This window comes from Neoarius graeffei, chromosome 15 (genome assembly GCF_027579695.1).
Source record: "Neoarius graeffei isolate fNeoGra1 chromosome 15, fNeoGra1.pri, whole genome shotgun sequence".
NCBI classification, from domain to species: domain Eukaryota; kingdom Metazoa; phylum Chordata; class Actinopteri; order Siluriformes; family Ariidae; genus Neoarius; species Neoarius graeffei.
Window position 1 is genome coordinate 28,072,399 of NC_083583.1, and position 21,275 is coordinate 28,093,673.

Sequence of the window (21,275 nt, forward strand, 5' to 3'; positions counted from 1 at the left end):
AAAGCAAGAATAATCTTCCTTTAACCCTTGTGTTTTGTTCAGGCCAAAATGATTCGTTTCACATTTTACCAATGATAAAATAATTTCCCTGGTTTATGTGCTCGACTCACTTCTCTAACAACCACAATATTTCTGAAGTCATATGTAAATGATATTCTGAGTTATATTTGCCCTGGAGTGTAGTAAGGTTTAATCTTTGTTAATGTGAACCATCATGTTAAATGTTACTATATTTCCCACATTCCTCCACTATCTCTTATTTCTACCCCCCCCCCCCCCCACACACACACACACCTGTGTGTACACACACGCACATCTGCCATGAGTGAAATAAAAATAAAGCTATATTGTGTAGTTTAAAAGAAATTATACAACTACAGTATATTTCTAAAAATTCTACAGTGATGCAGTGGGCCAATGGGACATAATGTTGCTGATGGACAAATATACAGAGGATTTTACACAGTTACATGAAGATATGAAGTTTATCTTCAAGTGGTGAACATATTCACAAGTGAGCGACACAAATGAATGAAAATATTTTCCACGTGAGAAGATAAACTTAATATCTTCGTACCACTGTGTATGTTCTTTATATTATATGGACATATCCACAAAAAATATACAAGTTAATCAAAAGAATTTTAATTTTGAACCGGTTCACCATTTTAACAATGTGTGTCTAGTCAGCGGGAACACACTGGGAGTGACGTCATTGGAGTGAGATATCGGGAAATATGTCACTCAGATCTGCAATGTATGTTGTATGAAAAATATGAATTTTTCAAAACAACAAGATAAACTTCAAATCTTCAAGCCAACACGTGATTTTTTTTTTATTATTATATTGACACATTTGCAAGGGCGGCACGGTGGCGTAGCATGTAGCACTGTTGCCTAATAGCAAGAAGGTTCTGGGTTCGAGCCCAGTGGCCAACAAGGGCCTTTCTGTGTGGAGTTTGCATGTTGTCCGCATGGGTTTCCTCCGGGTGCTCCAGTTTCCCCCACAGTCCAAAGACATGCAGGTTTGGTTAACTGGTGGCTTTAAATTGACCGTAAATGTGAATGCTTGTTTGTCTCTATGTGTCAGCCCTGTGACGATCTGGTGACTTATCCAGGGTGTACCCGCCTCTTGCCCACAGTCAGCTGGGATAGGCTCCAGCTTGCCCGTGACCCTGCACAGGATAAGCAGCTACAGATAATGGATGGATGGACACATTCACAAACAAAACATACCCAAATTTATCAAAACAATATCAATTTCCTCGCAAATGACATATAGAGATTTATGTCACAGTTTTGAATCTGCATGTCCCAGATGCATCACATATGAAAAATATGAGAGGTTTATTTCCCAGTAAAACACTCGTGTCCATATAATATAAAGTAATACAATTACATATGCCCAAATCCAGCTTACTCAATAACTGCAAAAGCAGCAATGCCTCTGGCCAGAGTATATAGTATGCAAAGAAAAAGAACAGCTTTCATAAACTGGTAAAGATGATTAATATAAAGCAAAGTGATATTCCAGAGATCATCACAAGTGTTTTACTTTGTTTAGTCACTGCTTGCTATTATGATTCCTTGATATTTTGCTTTGGCTTGTCTAGCTTCAAAGGATAATCAGATAATCGCAGTATTTTCCATTAACACAGCTTTTAAACTGTCCGTGTCAACTACTACACTTTGCTTTAAGATGATGTACTGAAAGGCTTATAATTATTCATCATACTTTTGTCCTGATCTCCTTTCTAATGAAGAAAGTTAATGCACAGATTGAAACTTAAGCTCTCACAGCACTCTTAATTTGAATGCACAGCATGGATGTATTTATATTTTGGCTAAAGATGAGGACGAGTAGTCATCTATGGACCTCTGAACATTGTTTTGTCTAAACTAAGAAATCAAATCTGTCGACCAGTCACAATATTTATGATATGGCTAGAGAATTTAAAGCGGTGTGTGTCTGGGGAAAAAAAACAGTGAGGCGTGGGGAGTGGAGTGCCTCTATATCAGCAAAGTCTGTTAGCAGACACACACACACACACACGTCTTTACTACTGTACGGTTATTAAAAAATATTAGTATTCGAGTTTCTTTTTGCAGTGCGTTTCTCTACTCCCCTCTCTGAAGTCCATCAGTGCCAGTGAAATAGGCACGTCTTCCCATTCCTCAAAGCTAAACTGTACAATTTGCAATACTGAACCACACCAGAACACACTGAAACAGCAAGAAATCATAACACACTGAACTACTGTCAGCTTTAAATGCAGCTTTTATTCACAGGATTGTTGATTATAATGAGAGGTAGATTTTCACACTCCACAACATATAAATCATTCCATCAGTTATTTATTCCAACTTAACCAAGAACAGTTTCATCGGATTTCATTTAACTGAAGTCAAGCTGCAATTTCTTAGCCCACTTATCTATAGTCCTTTGTAGTTTTCCATGAATCATACTGAGGAAACACACTTGTTTTTGGGATTGATCATTTTTGAGAGGCCGTCGTTCAAACGTCCTCATAGAGAACTTCATCAATAAGGATGTCGCTGCTGTCCACAGGAACCTGCTCGCACAGCTGCTCTTTAAAGGCAAGTGCGATGGTGTAGGGTTTGCCTTTAGGATGCTTCATACAGCGCTGAAGGTACAAGTCGTAGAAGCCTTTACCTCGCCCCAAACGATTGCCATTTTTATCAAAGCCCAGTCCGGGCATCAGGATCAGATCTAAACCACCTGTATGAGGGTTAGAAAGAAGTGAAAAAGCTTTAGCATTCATTTTCTGTTGCAGCAAAATGTAGAATTTTTCCATTATCGGTAAGTAAATGTTTCCATGTCCGGTCTCATTAATGAAACAAATACACTAACATGAGCACCTAAAAACCTGAATGATGAATACGAAATAAAGGACACTTAACAGTCATTCCATGAAATCGAGTTGTACATGAGCTGATAGCCGAGTTGGCTATAAGTCATGTATGAAGAGACCGAGTGGAATTCCAGTTTTATTCGATCCACATTTGCTGGATTTTGAGAAACAGAGCATTTTTATTTTTTGCAAATTCAATAAATAAAAACTTTATACAAAACGTCCGACAAAATCATTTCCGCTTAGATTGTAAACAAACCGGCAAACCGGCGAAATGACAATAGCAATTTGTGAAAAATGTCATAATTCTTCTTGAAAAAAAAAAATATATTATATTTTCTTACCATCAAATACTTTCATTCCATATTTTGTTGCTTTTTTTGTGTATTTTTTGGGGTTTTGTTTTCGAGTAGAGTTTTTATTTCGTCCTTGGTTGGTTCAGCAACACGCTCCGCCATTTTGTTTTTCTCTACTCACGGTATATGAGCTGATATCAGAGTAGCTAATCAGAGTGCGCGATTCCTCATATCCAGTGAATGTGGATAGAATAATATTTATTATTGTAGCATCATTCCAATTGCCAGAATTTTCTTAATTCTGACCATATTGTCAAGATAAACATTTGAACCTCTGTATAGGAGGATGAAGAGGCACAGAACACATACATCACTTTCGAGAAGCGGTTTGCAATTTTTAAAGCCCCTTACTGCTCGAGAAATGCATTATAATGAAAATATTGGCATACCCCACCTCTTTCCTCCAAAAGATCCTACTCACTCTTCTGAATAATAAACTACTGCCAGGAAAATATAGTGACATTTGTGGGAATAAAGGTAGGCGTTTATGTAGGCATAAATGAAACATACTTAAAATGGACAAAATGTCTAAAAGCACACTAAAAAACAAACTGGACAATAAAGTCATTGATCTGTTTTCTAGTATGGCATATGAAGGACACACTAACTTATACATAATACAATATAACAACTCTCATGGAAAACACATCAACTGGCTTGATATTGTGATGAAGTAAGAATAAGCCCAGTATCAAAAGACAGTCATAAAATATTTAAATTTCTATTCCACTTGAAAAATCTAATTTCATTCTAAACAGCACTTTTAATTTCACTGTTTGCTTTGTCTGATTTGGTAATATTTCAGACAGATTCCCTTGCATGCAGCCAAGGAGTTCTGTTCTGTTCTGAGTCTGCCAATGTTTGCACATCATGAGCATGATATTAGGAGAAGTAGATGAGTAAACTGGTTGAAAGTCATAATAAGAAGTTATGATACTATGGGCTTTATTATAGTTGGGCCTCTATAAGAAACACATTATTCAATAACCTGCCCATAATATAATTATTATACTTTGGGCTGTTATACAAAAAAAAAAAAACTTATATCCTGCCAGTAATGCAAGTTATTAAATTTTGGCCTTTTCTGACCACACCATTATGTAATAACCCAATAATGCAATGCATTCTGTACATCTGCCTGTACAGGAGGACGTGATCACATTTTGGAGATGTATACCAAGCCTGTTATGTAATAATCACCCCATAACGGATCAAGTCATTACATTTGGAGTTTAACTGCATTTCAGGCTGTACACACAGTGCTCAAAGATCAATTGATTATTACTGTGTAATAGAGGACTATAACTGTGCAAAATATTCCTGACTGAGAAAACTTAAGAATCGGGGAAGCACCTAGTGGATTCTTCTGATGTTGGCAGATAATAAACAGGCATCTATTTGAAGAAAAGCTTTAAAACCAGCCATTACAACCCAGAAAATTCCAAATGCCTATAACAATTCCCATTGCTGGTCACATTTTGTCATGGATGATATTGTGTTTTTAGGTATGAGCCCAATATTGACCAACATTGTATGCAATATGTTCATATTCAGATACACAAATGGGTGACCAAGAAAAAAAAAAAAAGAAAAATAACCACACACACACACACCTCTTATGCTGTGGGAGCATACCACAATGGTTTACTGCAATGGTCTGTATTGATGAAAATGATATAAAACTCTTATGCTACAGCTGCTATAGTCACCAGGTCTGAGCCCAATCGAACATCTTTGGGAGATTCTGGACCAAAGTATTAGGACAGTTCTCTCCAGCACAACCATCAAACATCAACTGAGAGAATGTACTTTGGAAGAATGGTGTTCATCCCTCCAGTACAGTTCCAAATATATTCAGTACTCTGCAAAAGTCTGAGGCACCCTATTTCTTTTCTCATACAAACTTTTTGTTATAGATTTTTATTTTATGACTTCTACATTATCGAGTCAGTACAAAAACATTGTAGAGTCCAAACATTCGTTTTCCAGCACAAAATTAAATGTTACAGAAAAAAAAGGTTTGTATCTGAGCAGCATATTACATTAGAGAACTTAGAAGGCTACTGGGTTTTGCTGCAAAATTAAGAAGCGAGTGTGACGAAGTGTCCAGAAGAACTGTGGCTGGTTCTGCAAGATGCTCAATAACACCTACAGCTCATTTCCTGGTAAAACTACACTCATTATACACTGTAAAAAATGTAACTTGCAAAATTGTTGAGTGAAAAAAGGATTCTAAGTTGAATGAACAAATTTCCCTTCTAATTGTTCAAGTAACTAAAAAAAAAATAGTTGAGACGCCTTTCCTTCGCCACAAGTTCATAGGAATTGGAAAATTAAGTTAAGTGAACTTGTTAGGACTTGGACTGTTTTGGCCTCTAGAGGCCGCTGTTATTTCCTTTTCGTGTCATATTTATTTTGGCCTCTAGAGGCCGCCACTGTTCCTGTGTTTAGTGTTTTTTTTTTTGTTAATTGCCTGTTAGTCCTAATTATCTTCACCTGTGTCCTTAATTAGTTTGTGTATTTATACCCCTGAGTTCAGTCCTCTTGTCACGGAGTCTTTGTGCTGTTATGTTTATCTCCAGTTTCCTTTGTACTGTGTTTTGTGGATCTTCTGAGCTTTTGCATTTTTGCCTTTTTCTTTTTGAATTATACTCTTTGTTTTTGTTTTTTTTGTTTTGCCCTGGATTGTATATAGTGTACATAGTATAAATAAACCTTTTGTTACTTTTTCTACTTCCGCCTCACGCCTCTGCATTTGAGTCATTCCCCTGGTGGCCTAGTGGGGGTTTGCTGGATCATCACACCAACGAACCAGGTTCGAATCCCAGCTAAACCCTAACAGAAAGACTCCGTCATGACCGACTCAGCAGAGGCTGCTTCAACTGTCTACCCGGCCAACCTTCAGGGAATTATGGCAGCGTTGACACGCTTCGGAGCGACCATGGACACTCATGGACGTACGCTCACCAGCCAACGTGAGGCCCTTGCTCGCCACGAGGAACTGCTTCAGCAAATTGGGAAAACCCTGGCACAGCTGACATCTCTGCCTGCATCTCCTGCTCCTGATCCAGCTCCCACTCCTGATCCAGCTCCCGCTCCAGTGCCTCCTGCCATGCTGCCTTCTTCACCTCGCGAACCCAGCCTTCCTGCACCACAGAGGTATGACGGCAAGCACAGTGAGTGCCGAGAGTTCCTTACCCAGTGTCAACTCACCTTTGAGCTTCAGCCTACCACCTACACTACGGATCGCTGCAAGATTGCCTTTGTGATCACCTTATTAGCTGGTAAGGCGTGAGCCTGGGCTACTGCTATCTGGCAAAGACAGGGACCTGAGTGCTTGATTTCCAGCTGTTTTCTGAAGAGATGCTTCGGGTCTTCGATCAGGCAGACATCAGTACCGACGCAGCCCGAAAGCTCATGTCCATCCGGCAAGGAGGAAGCGTCGCAGATTACGCCATCTCGTTCTGAACACTCGCAGCAGTAAGTGGATGGAACGAGACTGCCCTGGTGTCAGCCTTCCACCATGGTCTGTCTGACCCCATCAAGGACGGTCTGGCCTCTATTGGATGCCCAAGTGACCTCGAAACCCTCATCTCACATGCTATTCGTCTGGACAACAGGATGAGAGAACGCCACCAAGCCTTGAGCCCCCCCAGCCTCCCTACCTCTACCTGGAGACCGTCTACCTCCTTCAGTGACTGTCCAGAACCCATGCAAGTGGGTCGTACTCGCCTCTCCGCATCTGAGAGGGAGCGCAGAAGGAGGGACAAGTGCTGCATCTACTGTGGCAAGCCTGGTCACTTCCGAGCATCATGTCCCGAACTCTTGGGAAAAGGACCGCCCCGTCCAGCCGAGGGAGGGTTGTGACGGGGCCTACCCTCTCTCCCGGACTCCCTGGCCAAGGAATCTACATCCCGGTCTCCATCTCCTGGGGTGAGTCTGTCCACTCTTGTCAAGCTTTGATAGACTCAGGGGCGGCTGGGAACTTTATGGATATTCACTTCGCCCAAAGCATCAATATACCTACTGCACCTCTTGAAGTCCCTCTGTCTGTGTCTGCCCTCGATGGCCAAGCGTTAGGTGATGGAAGAGTCACCCAAGTTACTTCTCCAGTCTTCCTCCAGTCTCAAGGTCACAAGGAAGAAATATCCCTGCACCTGATTCCTTCACCTGAGTTCCCAGTTATTCTAGGCCTTCCTTGGCTTACTCGCCACAACCCTCGCATAGACTGGGTAACAAGCCAGGTTGTGGAATGGGGCCCTGCATGCCATGCCTCTTGTTTGCTCTCTAGCTCTCCTGTGTCTCCTGCCGAGCCCCCTGATCTCACCGAGTTATCTCAAGTTCCCACAGAGTACTGGGATCTCAAGGAGGTATTCAGCAAGAGCAGGGCCGCCGTTCTTCCTCCGCACCGGGCCTACGACTGTGCCATCGACTTGCTCCCTGGGACTACCCCTCCTCGTGGCAGACTGTTTTCCCTCTCTCAGCCAGAACGCAAGGCTATGGAGGAATACCTCAAAGACGCCCTGGTCTCTGGGTTCATTCGACCCTCCACCTCACCTGCTGGTGCCGGCTTCTTCTTTGTCGGCAAGAAGGATGGGGGGCTTCGACCATGTATTGACTACAGGGGCCTGAACAAGATCACTGTGCGCAACCGATATCCCCTTCCGCTGATGTCCACTGCTTTCGACCTGCTCCAAGGCGCCACCGTCTTCACCAAGTTGGACCTACGGAACGCATACCACCTCATCCGTATCCGACAGGGAGACGAGTGGAAGACTGCCTTTAACACCCCGTCTGGGCACTACGAATACCAGGTGATGCCCTTCGGACTCACCAACGCACCAGCTGTTTTTCAGGCCCTAATCAACGACGTCTTAAGGGACATGATTAACCTGTACGTCTTTGTCTACCTCGATGACATCCTTATCTTTTCCAAGACCGTGCAGGAGCACCGCCACCATGTCCGCCAGGTTCTCCAGAGGCTGCTACAGAACAATCTGTTCGCCAAGGCCCAGAAATGCGAATTTCATGTTCCCGAGGTCTCCTTTCTGGGATTTATTGTACGGACAGGCCAACTCCAAATGGACCCTGCCAAGACCCTGGCCGTCCGGGACTGGCCTACTCCCAAGTCCGTTAAGGAGGTTCAGCGGTTCTTAGGATTCGCTAACTTCTACTGCAAGTTCATCAGGAACTTCAGTTCTGTGGCAGCACCCATGTCAGACCTCACCAAAGGGACAGGTGGATCTTATGGCTGGTCTCCTCAGGCAGAAAAGGCGTTCAAAGACCTCAAGGCCCGCTTCTGCACGGCACCCATTCTGGTCCTCCCGGACACCTCCCAACCATTCATCGTGGAGGTGGACGCCTCGGACAGTGGTGTCGGCGCGGTACTCTCTCAACGTTCGGAAGGAAAGCTGCACCCCTGCGCTTACTTCTCCCACCGCCTGAGTCCTGCGGAGTCCCGGTACGATGTGGGGGATCGAGAACTGCTAGCGGTCAAACTGGCCCTTGAGGAGTGGAGGCACTGGCTGGAGGGAGCGCAACATCCATTCCTGGTTTGGACTGACCACAAGAACCTGGAGTACCTCCAGCAAGCCAAGAGACTGAACCCTCGACAGGCTAGGTGGGCCCTGTTTTTCAGTCGGTTTGACTTCACCCTCTCGTACCGTCCCGGCTCCAAGAACACCAAACCTGACACACTGTCCAGGCTGTTCTCTGCCACTAACAGGGAGAATGAAGTCGGGCCTATTATCCCGGTGTCCCGGATTGTGGCCCCTGTCCGCTGGGGTATTGAGGAGGCTGTTCGACGAGCCCAACGCCAGGACCCCGGTCCTGGGACGGGGCCACCGGGCCTCTTGTACGTCCCACATCAAGCCCGGGCCAAGGTTCTCCAGTGGGGTCACTCTTCCCCTCTCACCGCCCACCCGGGAGCTCGGAGGACCCTGGACTTCCTGAAAAGACGCTTCTGGTGGCCTAACATGGAGCAGGAAGTAAGGTCATTTGTCCTGTCCTGTGAGGTTTGCACCAGAACCAAGAACCCACGACAGCGTCCCCAGGGTCTCCTGCATCCTCTGACCATTCCCCGGCGTCCCTGGTCCCACGTGGCAGTCGACTTCATCACGGGTCTCCCTGAGTCACAAGGTAACATGGTCATTTTGGTCATTGTTGACAGATTCTCCAAGGCCTGCCGCTTCATACCTCTGTGCAAACTCCCCTCTGCTCTTGAAACAGCGAAACTTATATTTAATCATGTCTTCCGAGTCTTTGGTCTTCCACAGGACATCGTCTCAGACCGAGGGCCCCAGTTCTCCTCCCGAGTGTGGCACGGGTTCTGCAAGGTCATCGGAGCCACTGCCAGCCTCTCCTCTGGGTTTCACCCACAGTCCAATGGTCAGACGGAGAGGCTCAACCAGGACCTGGAAACCACCCTGCGAGGCCTGGCTATGGATAACCCGACATCGTGGAGCACCTGGCTGCCATGGGCAGAGTACGCCCACAACACCCTGCAGTCATCGGCCACCAAGCTGTCGCCATTCCAGTGCCAATTCGGGTTCCAGCCACCTCTGTTCCCGGACCAGGAGGAGGACGCGGGGGTGCCCTCGGTCAACCAATATGTGAGACGGTGTCGCAAGACCTGGAGCAAGGTCAGGAAGACCCTCATACAGACCTCCAGAACCAACCAGACTCAGGCCAACCGCCATAGAAGACCTGCACACACTTTCCGCCCTGGGCAGCGTGTTTGGCTGTCCACTAAGGACCTTCCGCTGCGGGTGGAGAACCGCAAGCTTGCTCCTCGCTACATTGGCCCCTTCAAGGTGGTGCGCAGGGTGAACCCTGTCTCCTACCGGCTCCAGTTGCCCCGGACTCTGAGGATCAACCCCACTTTCCATGTTTCCCTGTTGCGGCCTGTACTGACGTCTACGTATGCCCCTGCCCCTAGGAACCCCCCACCCCCCCGCATCTTCCAGGGGCAGACTGTGTTCACTGTGCATCGCCTGCTTGACTCCCGCCGGGTCCGCGGCGGGTTGCAATATCTGGTGGACTGGGAGGGCTATGGTCCTGAGGAGCGCTGCTGGGTTCCTGCTCGGGATGTCCTGGATAAAGAACTGTGTCGGGACTTCCATTCGGCCCATCCGGATCGCCCTGGGAACGTCAGGAGACGCTCCTAGAGGGGGGGGTCCTGTTAGGACTTGGACTGTTTTGGCCTCTAGAGGCCGCTGTTATTTCCTTTTCGTGTCATATTTATTTTGGCCTCTAGAGGCCGCCACTGTTCCTGTGTTTAGTGTTTTTTTTTGTTAATTGCCTGTTAGTCCTAATTATCTTCACCTGTGTCCTTAATTAGTTTGTGTATTTATACCCCTGAGTTCAGTCCTCTTGTCACGGAGTCTTTGTGCTGTTATGTTTATCTCCAGTTTCCTTTGTACTGTGTTTTGTGGATCTTCTGAGCTTTTGCATTTTTGCCTTTTTCTTTTTGAATTATACTCTTTGTTTTTGTTTTTTTTGTTTTGCCCTGGATTGTATATAGTGTACATAGTATAAATAAACCTTTTGTTACTTTTTCTACTTCCGCCTCACGCCTCTGCATTTGAGTCATTCCCCTGGTGGCCTAGTGGGGGTTTGCTGGATCATCACACCAACGAACCAGGTTCGAATCCCAGCTAAACCCTAACAGAACTTATATATTCAAGTGCTGATTGACGCCCCTTAACCGATGCCACTGCGCATGCGCACTTCACAATTTCGAAAGTTTCAACGGTCGGGTGGAGTGAGAAGTCTGTGGAAACTGACACAAGACGTTGTATAGGAGTATAGACTAAGCTTTCCTCAACAGAGGCCAGGGAATTCCCTCCTTGTATGTCAGTATTTGTTTGTTTGTGTAATAATAGGCAAAGTGAAATAGAACTTAAGTGTTGAGAGGTTTGTGTTAACTAAAAAATGTCTCATCTCTATAATCTCTAGCCACTTTATCCTGTTCTACAGGGTCACAGGCAAGCTGGAGCCTATCCCAGCTGACTACGGGCGAGAGGCGGGGTACACCCTGGACAAGTCGCCAGGTCATCGCAGGGCTGACACATAGACAACCATTCACATCTACGGTCAATTTAGAGTCACCAGTTAACCTAACCTGCATGCCTTTGGACTGTGGGGGAAACCCACGCGGACAACATGCAAACTCCGCACAGAAAGGCCCTCGCCGGCCACAGGACTCAAACCTGGACCTTCTTGCTGTGAGGCGACAGCGCTAACCACTACACCACCCCACTAAAAAACGTAATGCACACTAAATCATTGTAAAAAAAAATAGTCAAGCCAACTTAAAAATGTAACGCAACCGGCTGCCAAAGGATTTTGAGTAAACTCAACTTAGAACCATGATGTGCCAACTTGTTCTTCTAAGTTAATTGGCATTATTATTTCAATTTATTTCAACTAAACAACTTGTTGGACTGAACTTCTAAAGGCAAGCCAAGTCAACTCAACATAAAATACTCTTCTATGTGAACTTAAAAGAACATTTCGGGGCATTGTGGCTCAGGTGGATAAGGTGCCATAACCAGAAATCCATGGATGTGGGTTTGAATCCGACCTGAGGTACACTGTAAAAAATTATTTGTTGTTTTAACTTAAAGTTAGTGCCCAGGCTGCCTTAAAATTTTGAGTTCATTGAAATTTACATAGTAAGTTAAATTGTAATGAACTTACTATATTAATTTCAGTGAAATCAAAATTTTAAGGCAGCCCTTAAACTAACTAAGTTAAAACAACAAATCATTTTTACAGTGTAAAGAAATGCTGTAGACCAAAAATGGCTTAAAAATAATGGAACAAAATTTTTCAACATTAAAAAAAAAAAAATACTATAAACAGCAGTAAGCCATAATAAATGAACCAAAGTCAGTATTTGGTGTGAGACAACCCTTTTGCTTTAAAAAAAAATAAAATAAAAGCAGTCTCAGGTGTGCCTAAGACTTTTGCACAGCGTGTGTGTGTGTGTGTGTGTGTGTGTGTGTGTGCTTGCTAAAAATATTTTAAAAAAACTATATGTATAAATATATTTATGTATTTATATAAAATATATTTTTATCAATGCCAAGGTGTATAGAAGCTGCTTGTGTGGCTCATGGAGGCCCAACGCCTTGCTTCGTTTGGTTTCACTTCAACTTTGTAGATATACACAAAAACTGTATCAGGAATTCCTATGTAGCAGCATTTTTGGGGAAGCATTCATGGTTTAAAAATAAAGCTTGTCCAAAAAGGGGGCATAAGGAAGATAGATCTTCAAGCTGTGTCTTCTAAAGCTCCTACCAAGTTTGTTGGAGGTTATGTTTTCGCTATGCTGGTGTAGTGGTTAGTACTGTCGCTTCACAGCAAGAAGGTCCTGGGTTCGAGCCCAGCAGCTGGTGACAGCCTTTCTGTGTGGAGTTTGCATGTTCTCCCCATGTCTGCGTGGGTTTCCTCCAGGTGCTCTGGTTCCCCCCCGCGACAGTCCAAAGACGTGGAGGTTAGGCTTATTGGTGGCTCTAAATTGACCGTAGTTGGTTGGTTGGTTGTCTCTGTGTCAGCCCTGCAATGACCTAGCAACTTGTCCAGGGTGTACCCCATCGCTCGCCCATAGTCAGCTGGGATAGGTTCCAGCTTGCCTGTGACCCTGTAGAAGAGGATAAGCGGCTACAGATAATGGATGGATAGATGTTTTCACCTCCATTTGTTTGTTCCTAACGTAACTCATAAAATAGTGAAGAGATTTTGTGAAAAGGTCAATGGGCCAAGAAACAACTGATTAGATTTTGATGCAAATCCAGATATGTATGCAGATCCAGGATTTTTTTTGTCTGTTCCCAACGTAACTCAAAAAGAAGCGAACAGACTGATGAAATTTGGTGTACAGCTTTAGTATTATCCCTAGGTTTGAGATGTCAGTAACAACGTTGAGAGCGACAGCTCGAAACAGACTACGAACATGGACTCTCTTAACTACAACTCCCAAGACTCACAGCGCCCTCTGTCACCTGAGTTCTAATTACACCTGTCTCTCATTCCACTAATCACTATTGCTGCTACTTAAACTCCTCTCTCACCTCACAGATATGAAGTATTGTCCAGTGTTCGCTCCTGTGCACTGAACCCTTTGTTTACTCTGTTTGCCTTCTAGTTGCCTCGACCCTGTTTCTCGTTATTCTTGCCACGGTCTCCAGTCTAGTCTGTATTGCTCTGTTTGCGGATTGATCGACCCCTGCCTGTTTTCTCAACAATGATTCTCGTCTTGTGATTTTGGTTTGGTCTCCAGTTTGCTTCCCTGCTCTCCCCTGCACATACATCTATAAGTACCTGCACCCTGAAACAAGTGATTTGATTTCGATGCTGATAATATGTAGCTTAGCAGAGGTATGCACTCTACCAAGTGCCCTTCTAACTTTGCAATACTTTTTATGAGCACTGCATCGTGTCCTCCTCAGAGAAGACAATTTCTGAATTCTGTTCACTGGATAAGCAATAAAGGTGGTGGGGGGGAAAAAAAAATCGCAGTTTGGTGTAATATGCAGTGCTTCTGTTTTTGCAATGTATTCTACAATGATATTTCAAATGTTGTGCTAACATACCTAGTGAAAGGTTAGGCAATTTAATATCTGTGTTTTCTGAAAGGCGCATACTGTTCCATGCGTACATGTGAGAATATTTGACTAAAGGCATTCATCTGTACTCCTATGGCTGAGCATCACTAAATGTCCCCATACCCTGACAATGAAAAATGCTAGGCAACATAATTCTCCTTGCAGTCAGACTAATTCATCGGTCACCATCAAACAGCAGGCTGACATATACAGTAAATAGGAGTCAAGATTTCAAAGCAACACAAGCCCATTAAATATTGATAAAACACAAGAACATCATAAAAGCAGTGCAATAATGATCAGCAGATACCCTCACTGGCCTCTCAGTGTAATAATATGCTCTTCTCTGACATTTATTTATAATGTATAAACGATGGAGGCAGAAGCAATAGCCTATACATTTTCCCCCCAGAGTATACACTGTTCCTCAAACAACATGAACAAGAGTATACAGTCAGGGGACTACAGAAAATGTCCTACCTAAACACAGACTGAGCAAAGAAGTTACAACGCCATACTTCTACGGCACACGATCAAATATGCAGAATTTAATATGTGCTATTGGGTAAATGGGAGAATGCAGATGTGGTAATAGTTCTGCCTTGATCTGAACCAAGCCCCCTGCCAAAAAAAAAAAAAATAGACAAAAAGGGCTGTGGATCATTTACAACGAAACCATCTTTACTTCTATTTGTCAATATGTTCATCTTCTAAAAGAATAGTTTGGTCATGAGCTAAAATTCACACAATGTTCCCTTCAACCCAAATATAACCCTGCATTAGCAAGTGTCTTTACTAGTGTTGCTAATGTCACTTTTTTAATTTAACTTTTATGGGCATGTAGCAATAGGTAATGTTGTCACTTGTAGGCATGTACTATCTATGATTTTAGTTGAAATGATGAAAGCTTGTAGCTAGGACTGTAGGACCCATCTTCACTCTTGGATTGGGTCTAGTCTTGAGAAGTCAGTGACTTGTTGCCATTTTTACTTGGAACTGTCTAGATCTTGGCTATTGGTCTTGACCGAGAGTTTGTACAAATAATGTTTGTGTTGTCTTTTCACATGAACAAAGTTTGACAAGAAGTAATTCCTTCTTCTAGAAAACATAGCCTAATCTTTGGCACAATGCATGAATGACTCGACTAGTCCTCAAAAAGGATTTGATGGATTTCTGTCATGATCTTGCTCAGTCTTGCTTTTGTTTGGACTCTACCTTAACGTGGGCTGCATCTGAATTCTCAGTATGTACCAAGGACCGTACCCAACAGTACCTACTACCCAACCATACAGTAACTGCGGTATATTCTATGAATGTGAGTGAGTAGTTACACAGTCCTTATAGGCAGCTTATAATCATGCCACTCGGCAGGCATCGAGGTAAAGCACCCAGGCAGTTATTTCTGGCCAACAAGATCAGGCGCCTACCCTAAATGAATGAAATGAGGAGTGTCATAACTGCACTTTCAATGGCCACGGAGCTATAAAAACTGCATATATAGAACGTGCATAGAACCAACAACAGTCTCTACTACTTCCTTCCACCGCTTCATTTAATGAAAGGAAATATGAAGCCTCCTCCCCCCCATTTTTGCACATCAGTGTATCTGAATGAACTACAGGTAGGAACTGAAGAAACTCAAATCAAAGTTACCACAGGGTTGGTTTGAGGATACAGCACCAGTTAAAAGTACTGCATGTTGCATATTTTAGATGCTTCAAAGTAGCCAGTGTTTACCTCGATGATGCTTTGCACATGACTGGCATTATCTTAACCAGCTTCATGAGGTAATCACCTGGAATGCTTCTTAGTTAACAGGTATGCCTTGTCAAAAGTTAATTAGTGCAATTTCTTACCTTCTTTATGTGTTTGAGATCAAATAGTAAAAAAATACAGTAAACAGTCCTATTCCACAACTGTAGTAATCCATATTATATCAAGAACCGCTCAATTCAGTAAAGAAAAATGACATCCATCATTACTTTAAGACATGGTGTCCTTAATTTAAAAAAAAGGGAAAAAAAACCCACAATTACAGTGGTGCTTGAAAGTTTGTGAACCCTTTAGAATTTTCTAGATTTCTGCATAAAGATGACCTAAAACATCATCAGATTTTCACACAAGTCCTAAAAGTAGATAAAGAGAACCCAGTTAAATAAATGAGACAAAAATATTATACTTTGTCATTTATTTATTGAGGGGTGGCACGGTGGTGTAGTGGTTAGCGCTGTCGCCTCACAGCAAGAAGGTCCGGGTTCGAGCCACGTGGCCGGCGAGGGCCTTTCTGTGCGGAGTTTGCATGTTCTCCCTGTGTCCGCGTGGGTTTCCTCCAGGTGCTCCGGTTTCCCCCACAGTCCAAAGACATGCAGGTTAGGTTAACTGGTGACTCTAAATTGACCGTAGGTGTGAATGTGAGTGTGAATGGTTGTCTGTGTCTATGTGTCAGCCCTGTGATGACCTGGCGACTTGTCCAGGGTGTACCTCGCCTTTCGCCCGTAGTCAGCTGGGATAGGCTCCAGCTTGCCTGCGACCCTGTAGAACAGGATAAAGCGGCTAGAGATAATGAGATGAGATTTATTTATTGAGGAAAATGATCCAATATTACATATCTGTGAATGGCAAAGGTATGTGAACCTCTAGGATTAGCAGTTAATTTGAAGGTGAAATTAGAGTCAGGTGTTTTCAATCAATGGGATGACAATCAGGTGTGAGTGGGCACCCTATTTTATTTAAAGAATAGAGATCTATCAAAGTCTGATCTTCACAACACGTTTGTGGAAGTGTATCATGGCACGAACAAAGATGATTTCTGAGGACCTCAAAAAAAAAAAGTTGTTGATGCTCATCAGGCTGGAAAAGGTTACAAAACCATCTCTAAAGAGTTTGGACTCCACCAATCCACAGTCAGACAGATTGTGTACAAATGGAGGAAATTCAAGACCATTGTTACCCTCCCCAGGAGTGGTCGACCAACAAAGATCACACCAAGAGCAAGGCGTGTAATGGTCAGCGAGGTCACAAAGGACCCCAGGGTAACTTCTGAGCAACTGAAGGCCTCTCTCACATTGGCTAATGTTCATGAGTCCACCATCAGGAGAACACTGAACAACAATGGTGTGCATGGCAGGGCTGCAAGGAGAAAGCCACTGCTCTCCAAAAAGAACATTGCTGCTCATCTGCAGGTTGATAAAGACCATGTAGATGAGCCAGAAGGCTATTGGAAAAATGTTTTATGGACGGATAAGACCAAAATAGAACTTTTCTGTTTAAATGAGAAGCATTATGTTTGGAAAGAGGAAAACACTGCATTCCAGCACAAGAACCTTATGCCATCTATGAAACATGATGGTGGTGGTAGTATCATAGTTTGGGCCTGTTTTGCTGCATCTGGGCCAGGACAGCTTGCCATCATTGATGGAACAATGAATTCTGAATTATACCAGCGAATGCTTTCTTTTTTTAAAGATATCTTTTTGGGCTTTTTTCACCTTTATTGGATAGGACAGTGCAGAGACAGGACAGAAAATGAGTGGGAGAGAGAGACGGGGAAGGATTGGGAAATGACCTCGGGTTGGAATCGAACCCGGGTCCCTGGATTTATGGCATGGCGCCTTAGCCACCTGAGCCACGACGCCCCCATACCAGCAAATGCTAAAGGAAAATGTCATGATATCTGTCCATGAACTGAATCTCAAGAGAAGGTGGGTCATGCAGCAAGACAACGACCCAAAGCACACAAGTCATTCTACCAAAGAATGGTTAAAGAAGAATAAAGGGAATGTTTTGGAATGGCCAAGTCAAAGTCCTGACCTTAATCCAATCAAAATGCTGTGGAAGGACCTGAAGCAAGCAGTTCATGTGAGGAAACTCACCAACATCCCAGAGTTGAAGCTGTTCTGTATGGAGGAATGGGCTAAAATTCCTCCAAGCCGTGTGCAGGACTGATCAACAGTTACTGGAAACATTTAGTTGCAGTTATTGCTGCACAAAGGGGTCACACCAGATACTGAAAGCAAAGGTTCACATACTTTTGCTGCTTACAGATATGTAATATTGGATCATTTTCCTCAAAAAATAAATGACTAAGTATAATCTTTTCATCTCATTTGTTTTAATGGAGTTCTCTTTATCTACTTTTAGGGCTTGTGTGAAAATCTGATGTTGTAGGTCATATTTATGCAGAAATATAGAAAATTCTAAAGGGTTCACAAACTTTCAAGCACCACTGTATAGGAAGATTTGGGAATTCATCCATTATCCATAACCACTTATCCTGTGCAGGGTACACCCTGGACAAGTCGCCAGGTCACTGGGCTGACAACCAACCATTCACACCTACGGTCAATTTAGAGCCACCAATTAGCCTAACCTGCATATCTTTGGACTGTGGGAGAAACCAGAGCACCCAGAGGAAATCCACACAGACATGGGGAGAACATGCAAACTCCACACAGAAAGGCCCCCATCGGCCACTGGGCTCGAACCCAGAACCTTCTTGCTGTGACGCGACAGTGCTAACCACTACACCACCGTGTCACCCAGATTTGGGAATGTATTTATGGTGATTGTGGCAGCGGGGGCGTGGTCAAGCGTCGGTCTGTGAATGGAGGGCGGAGTCAGGGAAGGTAAGTGGCAGAATCACTGCACCTGATGTGAGTTAACTTGTGTTTGTATGTCTTCCCCAGTGACCGCACCCTATAAAAGGAGAGAGAGAGCAGAGAAAGGGAGCTCTCTCCCGACCCGAATGCATGTGTGAGAGACTGAATGAGCTGAAAGCCACACATCATTAAAAATAAAAGAGTTTCTGAGAACTCAGTTCTGGCCTGCTGTGCTTCTGTGCTCCACTCATCTGCTCTGGTTCTACAGTGGTGCCGAAACCCGGGACGGAGCGCAGAAGGAGACAGCCCCATGGAGTCCTCCCCCTTCAAGGACCTGGTCCATGCCCTCGCCTCAGCCCAACAGAGCCAGCACCAGGCGCTGGTCGCCCTCCGGAAGGAGCAAGAACAACGGTTTGAAGCCCTGGTGCTGGCACAGCAGGAAGATCACCAGGCGTTCCGGCACCTGCTCACATCGGCGGGGTCCACCATCACCACCGCTGTGGACCCTCCCCACCTCACCCTAACGAAGATGGGTCTGCACGATGACCCCAAAGCCTTCCTCGCTCTTTTTGAGCAGGCAGCAGAGGCATGGGGTTGGACGGTGGAACAGCGCGCAGCACGCCTCCTCCCCCTGCTAACGGGCGAGGCGCAGCTGGCTGCGCTACAGCTCCCCACCGACAGCCGGCTGGTCTACACCGACCTCCGCAGGGCCGTCCTCCAACATGTGGGGTGCACTCCAGAGCAGCAACGGCAGCGCTTCCGCGCGCTGCGCCTGGAGGAGGTCGGCCAGCCGTTCGCGTTCGGCCAGCAACTCTGGGATGCCTGCCGGCGGTGGCTGAGGGCCGACAACCGTGACGCCGAGGGAATCATTGACCTGGTGGCACTGGAACAATTCATTGCCTGACTTCCGGAAGGAACAGTGGAGTGGGTCCAGTGCCATCGCCCGGCGTCGCTGGATCAGGCCATCGAGCTGGCAGAGGACCATACGGTGGCTGTTCTGATGGCAGGACAGCATGTCTCCTCTTCTCCCCTCTCTCTCTCCCCCCCTTCTGTTTCTCATCCTCACCCCATTACCTCACCGCGGAGGCGGGGCCGGCTCCACCCCAGCCGGCCCGCCGCACCCGCGGTGCCCTACCGTTTCCTACTTCCATGTCTGTGTCTTCCCCCCTCAGGTGAGTGAGCTCCAAAACACTGGTGCAGAGGGAGAGCCTGGGCCGGTATGCTGGAGCTGCGGCACCTCCAGCATCAGTGCTCAGCGATGGAGGTGGGCGGGGTGGTCCGGATCCCCGACGCGCCAGAGACCGCCCTCGATTGGGCCGGAGCGTATCACATACCGGTGAGTATCCAAGGGGATACATATCAGGCTTTGGTGGACTCCGGTTGCAATCAGACCTCAATCCACCAAAGCCTGGTGCAAGACGAGGCATTGGGGAGAGCACAATTGGTGAAGGTGTTGTGTGTGCACGGGGATGTTCACAACTACCCTTTAGTGTCGGTCCACATTCTATTTCAAGGGGAGAAATTTAGAGTAAAGGCGGCGGTTAATCCTCGCCTAACCCACTCGATAATTTTGGGGACTGATTGGCTGGGATTTCAGGAATTAATGTCACATTTAGTGAAGAGTGGGGCCTGCCATAATTTAGCAGGGAGAGGTCCTGGTGTGGCATTGGCGGGAGCAGCCGTCACAGAGCCATCTACGTCATCACTGCGTTAGAGTGAGGAGCAGCAGGCTCCTCCTCCCTCTCTCGGGGAATCCCTTGCGGATTTCCCATTAGAGCAGTCATGAGACGAGACTCTGCGGCATGCGTTTGACCAAGTGAGAGTAATCAATGGTCAAACGCTCCAGCCAAACGCCACCCCGTCCTTCCCCTATTTCTCCATTATTAAGGATAGGTTATACCGAGTGACGCAGGACACTCAGACGAAGGAACCGATAACACAGCTTTTGATCCCAAAGAGCCGCCGGGAATTCATATTCCAGGCGGTTCACTTTAATCCCATGGCTGGACACTTAGGGCAGGATAAAACACTAGCCCGAATAATGGCCCGGTTCTATTGGCCAGGGATTCGCGGCGATGTCCGTAGGTGGTGTATGGCGTGCCGCGAATGCCAATTAGTAAATCCAGCAGCCATTCCAAAAGCGCCTTTGAGCCCTCTGCCATTAATCGAGACCCCATTCGAAAGAATTGGGATGGATCTCGTCGGGCCATTAGATCGGTCAACACAAGGATATCACTTTATTTTAGTTCTGGTGGACTATGCAACGCGATATCTGGAAGCAGTGCCTCTTCGCAATATCTCAGTATTGCGGAAGCACTCTTCCGCGTCATCTCCCAAGTCGGAATCCCCAAAGAGATTCTGACTGATCAAGGCACTATGTTTATGTCACGCACACTGCGCGAACTGTACGGATTACTGGGAATTAAGCCTATCCGCACCAGCGTTTATCACCCACAAACGGATGGCTTAGTCGAACGGTTCAACCGCACCCTCAAGAACATAATTCGAAAATTTGTAAGCAAGGACGCACACAGCTGGGATAAATGGCTCAAGCCCCTGTTATTCGCAGTGCGAGAGGTCCCACAAGCCTCCACGGGGTTCTCCCTGTTCGAATTATTATACGGCTGTAAGCCGCGTGGCATTTTAGATGTGCTGCATGAAAATTGGGAGGAGGGGCCTTCAACAAGCAAAAATGAAATTCAATACGTTAATCGACCTGCGCACCAAACGCCACACCCTCATGCACCTAACCCAGGAGAATTTGCGGCAGGCCCAAGAATGTCAAGTCCATCTGTATGACAGGGGCACATGCCTTAGGGAATTCACACCAGGAGATAA

General features: G+C 45.3%; 1 protein-coding gene across 1 annotated transcript in view; it reads right to left on the reverse strand.

The window, feature by feature from the left end:
- Positions 1-2,260: 2,260 nt before the first annotated feature.
- mthfs (5,10-methenyltetrahydrofolate synthetase (5-formyltetrahydrofolate cyclo-ligase)) overlaps positions 2,261-21,275 on the reverse strand; it is a 58,960-nt gene continuing 39,945 nt past the window's right edge. Inside the window, exon 3 of the mRNA XM_060941104.1 lies at positions 2,261-2,740. Within this exon, the coding sequence (XP_060797087.1) occupies positions 2,517-2,740 (224 nt within the window). The 3' untranslated portion in view covers positions 2,261-2,516. The remainder of the gene's footprint in view (positions 2,741-21,275) is intronic.